Source organism: Panulirus ornatus, chromosome 1, assembly GCF_036320965.1.
Source record: "Panulirus ornatus isolate Po-2019 chromosome 1, ASM3632096v1, whole genome shotgun sequence".
Classification (NCBI taxonomy): Eukaryota; Metazoa; Arthropoda; class Malacostraca; order Decapoda; family Palinuridae; genus Panulirus; species Panulirus ornatus.
Window position 1 is genome coordinate 73,115,979 of NC_092224.1, and position 9,363 is coordinate 73,125,341.

The following is a 9,363-nucleotide window of genomic DNA, read 5'->3' on the forward strand; positions in this document are numbered from 1 at the left end:
GGGAGGTGTGATGTGAAGGCAGCCTATCTCTCTGCTATAAGGCGTGGAGGGAGCCCAACCCCTAACTGGCTTGCCCTACGACATTTTTTTTCCTGTGTTGTAAGTGACCAAGTGGAATGTTACTGTCCACACTTGGTATAGTATATTCAACATGGCATCGCTTGAGAACGGAAATAATGAAATATATATCAGTGTCAAATTATTATACCTTCTGGTATGAAGTAATGTCGGCTGGTGTCATTATAAAGACTTTAATAGATGTTGTTTAACCTGGAATAACAACGATTAACTTGAATATAATCAACAAATTTCAAAGATTCCAACCTTTACTCCTGGGAATAAAATGCAGCAGTAGGTAGTGTGGAAGCCGTACATGGCAGGTGGTGGGCCGGCACTGACCGACCGCACGCTCACTGTGTCACCCACTGTACGTACCGCCCACACCAGCCACATCGTCCACTGTAACGCCCACACCAGCTACATCGTCCACTGTAACGCCCACACCAGCTACATCGTTCTCTGTTGACGCCCACACCAGCCACATCGTTCACTGTACCACCCACATCGCTCACTGTACCGCTCATTGTGTGACCGTTGTCAGCAGTCACATCGCTCCTTCCGTCATGGCTAACCGTAAGTACTGGCCTCACCTGCACCATTGTCCAAGGTTTTAACTTATAATGGATGATGGGTGTGCAGATTGTCATCATCCCTGGCCGCTGAGCCGCTACACAGTGGCCACCTTCTTCCTTAGGAATGGCAAGGTTTATAACTTCAGCCCTCCTGTATTAACGCAACTAACTCTCCTTAGTATTGGTGGTTCAGTCCTGGTCCTATATTATATAATACAATATATTATATAATTCCTGGGGATAGGGGAGAAAGAATACTTTCCACGTACTCCCTACGTGTCGTAGAAGGCGACTAAAAGGGGAGGGAGCAGGGGCTGGAAATCCTCCCCTCTCATTTTTAAATTTCCAAAAGAAGGAACAGAGAAGGGGGCCTAGTGAGGATATTCCCTCTAAGGCTCAGTCCTCCTAAATGATACCTCGCTAACGTGGGAAATGGCGAATAAATAAATAAATAAATATATATATATATATATATATATATATATATATATATATATATATATATATATATATATATATATATATATATATATATATATTCCTATGAGTCCACGGGGAAAATGAAACACGTGTGGTAGGTGTAGCCAGTAGGGAGCCCAGTTTTGATGGTAGGTGTGGCCAGTATGGAGTCCATGGTTGATGGAAGGTGTGGCCAGTAGGGAGGCCATGGTTGATGGAAGGTGTGGCCAGTAGGGAGGCCATGGTTGATGGTAGGTGTGGCCAGTAGGGAGACCATGGTTGATGGTAGGTGTGGCTAGTAGGGAGGCCATGGTTGACGGTAGGTGTGGCCAGTAGGTAGTCCATTGTTGATGGTAGGTGTGGCCAGTAGGTAGGCCATGGCTGATGGTAGGTGTGGCCAGTATGGAGTCCATGGTTGATGGTAGGTGTGGCCAGGCCATGGTTAATGGCAGGTGTGGCCAATGGGGAGACCATGGTTGAAGGTAGGTGTGACCAGAAGCGAGTCTATTTTTATGGTAGGTGTAACAAGTAGGGAGTCCATGGTTAATGGTAGGTGTGGCCAGTATGGAGGCCATGGTTGATGGTAGGTGTGGCCAGTATAGAGGCCATGGTTGATGGTAGGTGTGGCCAGTAGGAAGTCCATTGTTGATTGTTGGTGTGGCGAATAGGAAGGCCATGGCTGATGGTAGGTGTGGCCAGTAAGGAGTCCATGGTTGATGGTAGGTGTGGCCAGTAAGGCCATGGTTGATGGTAGGTGTGGACAGTAGGAAGGCCATGGTTGATGGTAGGTGTGGCCAGTAGGTAGGCCATGGCTGATAGTAGGTGTGGCCAGTAAGGAGACCATGGCTGATGGTAGGTGTGGCCAGTAGGGAGGCCATGGCTGATGGTAGGTGTGGCCAGTATGGAGTCCATGGTTGATGGTAGGTGTGGCCAGTAGGGAGGCCATGGTTGATGGTAGGTGTGGCCAGTAGGGAGGCCATGGTTGTTGGTAGGTGTGGCCAGTAGGGAGGCCATGGCTGATGGTAGATGTGGCCATGAGTAATGTAACATATGCTGGTGATGCAGGTAGAGCAGCAGGCGTGGTGAAGTACGGGAGCCATAAGTACGAGGACGGGACGCACTACGTGGGAGACTGGAACGAGAAAGGCCAGAAACATGGCATGGGTCACATGATGCTGGCCGATGGTACCCGCTACGATGGAGGATTTGAAAACGGTCTCTTTAATGGTCTGGGCGTCATCTTCTTCCCCGACGGTGCCAGGTAGGTGGGAAGGACGGTGCCAGTAGGTGGGATGGAGAGAGCCAAGTAGGTGAGAAGGACGGTGCCAGGTAGGTGGGGAAGATGGTGCCAGGTAGGTGGGGAGGAGAGAGCCAGGTAGGTGGGGAGGACAGTGCCAGGTAGGTGGGGAGGACAGTGCCAGGTAGGTGGGGAGTATAGAGCCAGGTAAGTGTGAAGGAAGGTGCCAGGTAGGTGGGAAGGACGATGACAGATAAGTGGGGAGGACAGAGCCAGGTAGTTGGGGAGGACAGTGCCAGTTAGGTGGAGAGAACAGAGCCAGGTAGGTTTGAAGGACGGAGCCAGGTAAGTGGGGGGACGGTGACAGGTATGTGGGGAGAACGGAGCCAGGTAGGTGGGGAGGACCATGCCAGGTAGTTGGGGAGGACGGAGCCAGGTAGGTGAAGAGGACAGAGCCAGGTAGGTATGTAGGACAGTGCCAGGTAAGGGGAGGGATGGTGAAAGGTATGTGGGGAGGACGGAGCCAGGTAAATGGGGAGGATGGTGACAGGTAGGTGGGGAGGAGAGTGCCAGGTAGGAGGGGAGGACAGAGCCAGGGAGGTATGAAGGACGTTGCCAGATTGGGAGGAAGGACGTTGCCAGGTAGGTGGGAAGGACAGTGCCAGGTACGTGGGGAGGACGGAGCCAGGTAGGTGGGGAGGAAAGAGTCAGGTAGGTGTGACGGACGGTGCCAAGTAGGTGGGGAGGACAGTGCCAGGTAGATGTGAAGGACGGTGCCAGGTAGGTGGGGAGGACGGTGCCAGGAAGGTGGGGAGGACAGAGACACGTGGGTGTGAAGGATGGTGCCAGGTTGGTCGGGAGGACGGTGCCAGGTAGGTAGGGAGAACAGATCAAGGTAGGCATGAAGGACAGTGCCAAGTAGGTGGGGAGAACGGTAACAGGTAGGTGGGGAGGACGGAGCCAGGTAGATGGAGAGGACTGTGCCACGTAGATGGGGTGGACAAAGCCAGGTAGGTGGGAAGGACAGTGCCAGAGAGATGGGAAGGACAGAACCATGTAGGTGGGGAGGATGGTGCCAGGTAGGTGGGGAGGACAGAGCCAGGTAGATGTGAAGGACGGTGCCAGGTAGGTGGGGAGGGCACAGCCACATAGGTGTGAAGGACGGTGTCAGGTAGGTGAGGAAGACAGTAACAGGTACATGGAAGGATGGTAACAGGTAGTGTGGAGTCTGCAACTGGCTGACCCTGGAAGCCTTTACCAGTGGCTGACCTTGGACGCTTCTGCCAGTGGCTGACCCTGGAAGCTTCTGCCAGTGGCTGACCCTGGAAGCTTCTGCCAGTGGCTGACCCCGGAAGCTTCTGCCAGTGGCTGACCCCGGAAGCTTCTACCAGTGGCTGACCCTGGAAGCTTCTACATATGTTGTTTAAAAGCAATACTTTCCCCTTATACCGTCATCTTTGGTTGTATATGTTATACAACAACCACATGACACTCAACATATCTTCACACTTGCCATATGCTATTTTCTTAACACTGGCCATTTTTCAGCATTTTCCTGATGTTTGGCTTGAATTACCTGCTGCCATGTGTTATTAAAATGACTGGTGGTCCCTTCTCATCCTGATCTTCCTTCATATAAAAGTATTACCAAGATGAACCCAACTGTAGAATTATTCAATGTTTTCATGTGAAGATATGAATTATTTGTAATGTAAAATTTTAAGTCAGCATCTGCCTGCAGGAGTATAATGCACACAGAAGTGTGGAATGTCTAACATAAAGATAGGATAACTACATAATGATACTTCACTGAAGAGAAAAAATTATTCTCATAAGACCATTTACTTCCTGACAGTAGGGATATCAAATGTTATGCTAATTACCTGCACCATTCCAAAGGTATGAGGGAGAATTCATGCAGGGTTGGTTCCATGGCCATGGTATATTCTGGAGGAATGATAACATGAGGTTCGAAGGAGAGTTCCGAGGTGGTCGCATCTGGGGTCATGGTAAGTACAGAGTACATCATCCCATACTTAATGATTATATCATATACAAGACATATTCCAGGACTACACTATCATCTTCAGAAACACAGTTCACTTCATATTTGTTTTGGCTGAAAAGGAAGCAAAGTATTCTGGTCAACAAGCTTCAAGAACACACAGATACAATGCAAAACATGTTACAAGAGAGTGAAATCAAGTGATAAAATGGAATAAATTAAAAGCATCTGGCAACCCTTACTCTCTAACAACCAACCTCTGGTAGAGACCTGATTTATATATCTATTTATTATTTATTATACTTGGTCACTGTCTCCCATGTTAGAGAGGTAGCGCAAGGAAACAGACGAAAGAATGGCCCAACCCACCCACATACACATGCGTATGCATATACATAAACAGCCACACATGCACATATACATACCTATACATCTCAACGCATACATACATATACATACACAGACATATACATATATACACATGTACATGTACATATACATACTTGCTGCCTTCATCCATTCCTGTCGCCATATATATATATATATACATATAAATATATATATATTTTTTTTTTTTTGCTTTGTCGCTGTCTCCCACGTTTGCGAGGTAGCGCAAGGAAACAGACGAAAGAAATGGCCCAACCCACCCCCATACACTTGTATATACATACGTCCACACACGCAAATACACATATCTACACAGCTTTCCATGGTTTACCCCAGACGCTTCACATGCCTTGATTCCATCCACTGACAGCACGTCAACCCCGGTATACCACATCGCTCCAATTCACTCTATTCCTTGCCCTCCTTTCACCCTCCTGCATGTTCAGGCCCTGATCACACAAAATCTTTTTCACTCCATCTTTCCACCTCCAATTTGGTCTCCCTCTTCTCCTCGTTCCCTCCACCTCCGACACATATAAGGCTCAGATTGGGGTGTCTAAATGTGTGTGGATGTAACCAAGATAAGAAAAAAGGAGAGATAGGTAGTATGTTTGAGGAAAGGAACCTGGATGTTTTGGCTCTGAGTGAAACGAAGCTCAAGGGTAAAGGGGAAGAGTGGTTTGGAAATGTCTTGGGAGTAAAGTCAGGGGTCAGTGAGAGGACAAGAGCAAGGGAAGGAATAGCACTACTCCTGAAACAGGAGTGGTGGGAGAATGTGATAGAGTGTAAGAAAGTAAACTCTAGATTGATATGGGTAAAACTGAAAATGGATGGAGAGAGATGGGTGATTATTGGTGCATATGCACCTGGGCATGAGAAGAAAGATCATGAGAGGCAAGTGTTTTGGGAGCAGCTGAGTGAGTGTGTTAGTAGTTTTGATGCACGAGACCAGGTTATAGTGATGGGTGATTTGAATGCAAAGGTGAGTAATGTGGCAGTTCAGGAAATGATTGGTGTACATGGGGTGTCCAGTGCTGTAAATGGAAATGGTGAAGAGCTTGTAGATTTATGTGCTGAAAAAGGTCTGGTGATTGGGAATACCTGGTTTAAAAAGAGAGATATACATAACTATACATATGTAAGTAGGAGAGATGGCCAGAGAGCGTTATTGGATTACGTGTTAATTGATAGGCGCGCGAAAGAGAGACTTTTGGATGTTAATGTGCTGAAAAATGCAACTGGAGGGATGTCTGATCATTATCTTGTGGAGGCGAAGGTGAAGATTTGTAGAGGCTTACAGAAAAGAAGAGAGAATGTTGGGGTGAAGAGAGTGGTGAGAGTAAGTGAGCTTGGGAAGGAGACTTGTGTAAGGAAGTACCAGAAGAGACTGAATACAGAATGGAAAAAGGTGAGAACAAAGGAAGTAAGGGGAGTGGGGGAGGAATGGGATGTATTTAAGGAAGCAGTGGTGGCTTGCGCAAAAGATGCTTGTGGCATGAGAAGCGTGGGAGGTAGGCAGATTAGAAAGGGTAGTGAGTGGTGGGATGAAGAAGTAAGATTATTAGTGAAAGAGAAGAGACAGGCATTTGGAGGATTTTTGCAGGGAAATAATGCAAATGACTGGGAGATGTATAAAAGAAAGAGGCAGAAGGTCAAGAGAAAGGTGCAAGAGGTGAAAAAGAGGGCAAATGAGAGTTGGGGTGCGAGAGTACCATTAAATTTTAGGGAGAATAAAAAGATGTATTGGAAGGAGGTAAACAAAGTGCGTAAGACAAGGGAACAAATGGGAACTTCAGCGAAGGGGGCTAATGGGGAGGTGATAACAAGTAGTGGTCATGTGAGAAGATGGAGTGAGTATTTTGAAGGTTTGTTGAATGTGTTTGATGATACAGAGTGGCAGATATAGGGTGTTTTGGTTGAAGTGGTGGACAAAGTGAGAGGGTTAGGGAAAATGATTTGGTAAACAGAGAAGAGGTAGTAAAAGCTTTGCAGAAGATGAAAGCCGGCAAGGCAGCAGGTTTGGATGGCATTGCAGTGGAATTTATTAAAAAAGGGGGTGACTATTGTCGACTGGTTGGTAAGGTTATTTAATGTATGTATGACTTATGGTGAGGTGCCTGAGGATTGGTGGAATGCTTGCATAGTGCCATTGTACAAAGGCAAAGGGGATAAAGGTGAGTGCTCAAATTACAGAGGTATAAGTTTGTTGAGTATTCCTGGAAAATTATATGGGAGGGTATTAATTGGGAGGGTGAAGGCATGTACAGAGCATCAGATTGGAGAAGAGCAGTTTGGTTTCAGAAGTGGTAGAGGAGGTGTGGATCAGGTGCTTGCTTTGAAGAATGTATGTGAGAAAAACTTAGGAAAGCAAATGGATTTGTATGTAGCATTTATGGATCTGGAGAAGGCATATGATAGAGGTGATAGAGATGCTCTGTGGGAGGCATTAAGAATATATGATGTGGGAGGCAAGTTGTTAGAAGCAGTGAAAAGTTTTTTTTGAGGATGTAAGGCATGTGTGCGTGTAGGAAGAGAGGAAAGTAATTGGTTCTCTGTGAATGTTGGTTTGCGGCAGGGGTGCGTGATGTCTCCATGGTTGTTTAATTTGTTTATGGATGGGGTTGTTAGGGAAGTGAATGCAAGAGTTTTGGAAAGAGGGGCAAGTTTGCTGTCTTTTGTGGATGAGAGAGCTTGGGAAGTGAGTCAGTTGTTGTTCGCTGATGATACAGCACTGGATCTGCCTTCTCCAGATCCATAAATGCTACATACAAATCCATCTGTTTTTCTAAGTATTTCTCATATACATTCTTCAAATCAAACAACTGATCCACACATCCTCTACCACTTCTGAAACCACAATGCTCTTCCCCAGTTTGATGCTCTGTACATGCCTTCACCCTCTCAGTCAATACCTTCCCATATAATTTCCCAGGAATACTCAACAAACTTAAACCTCTGTGATTTGAACACTCACCTTTATCCCCTTTGCCTTTATACAATGGTACTATGCATGCATTCTACCAATCCTCAGGCACTTCACAATGAATCATACATGCATTGAAAATCCTCACCAACCAGTCAACAACACAGTCACACCCTTTTTCAATAAGTTCCACAGCAATACCATCCAAACCCGCTGCCTTGCCGGCTTTCATCTCCGCAAAGCTTTCACTACCACATTTACATTAACAAATATGTATTACACTTCCTTATCTAATGTACAGTCACTATTAAGGCAAAAATTGATGTTATCTTAGACAAATATTTTAAAAATCTGTGCAGGGTAAGAGATGCTGGTAGCATGGGCAATGCATCAAGACTGACTATGCTTAGAGTAGCCAGAACAAACAAACCTCCATACAGCAGTTATATGACTTTACTGTATACATGTATTAATATTTCATTACAATACCGTGAAAGTATTCCTTTTTCAGGAATAAGTTATTTTCATGAACCATAGATAGGGTGCATTCCATATCAATGAAAAATGTGTGCTTTAAGAATCTTATCTTGTGTTTATAATTTCATTAAATACTATTTTGTACAATATATTAATATACATATTATTACTACACAGAAATACAGTAGTTCAACAATTCTCTTGTACACACGCTGTATTATTGATGATCTTACACACAGACTGATTTGAACTATCAATGCCTGTACTGGATTAATTCTGAAATATCAAATAGAATAGTTAACCAATAAAACCCATTTCCAATAAATAAAGCATCCAATTTAGCAAAGTTTTACTGTACCTCACTAAGGTGAGTCAGGCTTGGATGTATTATACAAAATATAGAATATCAATTTTGATGTGTAACTTACAAATACATTATAATCTTTTACAGTAATTTATATGTATGTCTTATGATGGCTGTAAAAAACTGTTAATAACAGCAGTTAACCACATGAAACTTCAGGATGATTACTCTATGTTAGTTTGACTTACCAATGCTAATGTCCATGACTTGCTATGTGATATCTTGTGACATTTGTGTCCTCAGGATTGGTAACTTATGCAGATGGGTCAAACGGTTTCCCTCGGAATGAAGGTTTCTTCCAAGACTGTCGCTTCATGCGCAAGACCAGATGTCCACAAGTGATCCAACGTGCACAGAAGGTGGCACACATTGCCCGTGCACAAATGGATCAGTAGCTTCCAATGCTCCTAAATACTTTATTGGACATAGCCAATGTTAGTAACATGAAACATCCAGTTTGAACATTTCTTTCAATAAATCAGTTGAGTATGGTATTTACTTCATCAATGCCAGTACATTTAACAATTTTTTTACTTTTCCTTGACTCCAGTATCCACTGCTGAACTATACTAAGTAACCATCCTGCTGCCTTTAACTAATGGACTTTAATGAAATACTGTGAATTAAGCCTAAACCAATATAAGTTTGTTAAAAAATTTCAATGTTCATATATGGAAGGTAAAATACTAAAGGATGCGTTAGGGAAAGATTAATCTAAATTTAGAAAAAAACTATCTTAAGGAATGAGTGTAACCACTGGCACAAGCATAGTTACATTCATAGTAAAGCCCTTTTTAGTAGTTGGTCATGTATTATCAAACTACATTATCCTAAACAAAAAATGCCTATACTGTAATGAGAAAAGTCAGCTGGTAGAGC

General features: G+C 44.4%; 1 protein-coding gene across 1 annotated transcript; it reads left to right on the top strand.

Annotated features, from left to right (window-relative positions):
• The first annotated feature begins 346 nt into the window (after window positions 1-346).
• Window positions 347-9,009, top strand: rtp (MORN repeat-containing protein retinophilin). The gene is made up of 4 exons (XM_071663736.1): window positions 347-633; window positions 2,157-2,352; window positions 4,228-4,337; window positions 8,728-9,009. Exons 1-4 carry the CDS (start codon window positions 624-626, stop codon window positions 8,877-8,879), a joined length of 468 nt encoding a protein of 155 aa, XP_071519837.1. The 5' UTR covers window positions 347-623; the 3' UTR covers window positions 8,880-9,009.
• Window positions 9,010-9,363: the final 354 nt, after the last annotated feature.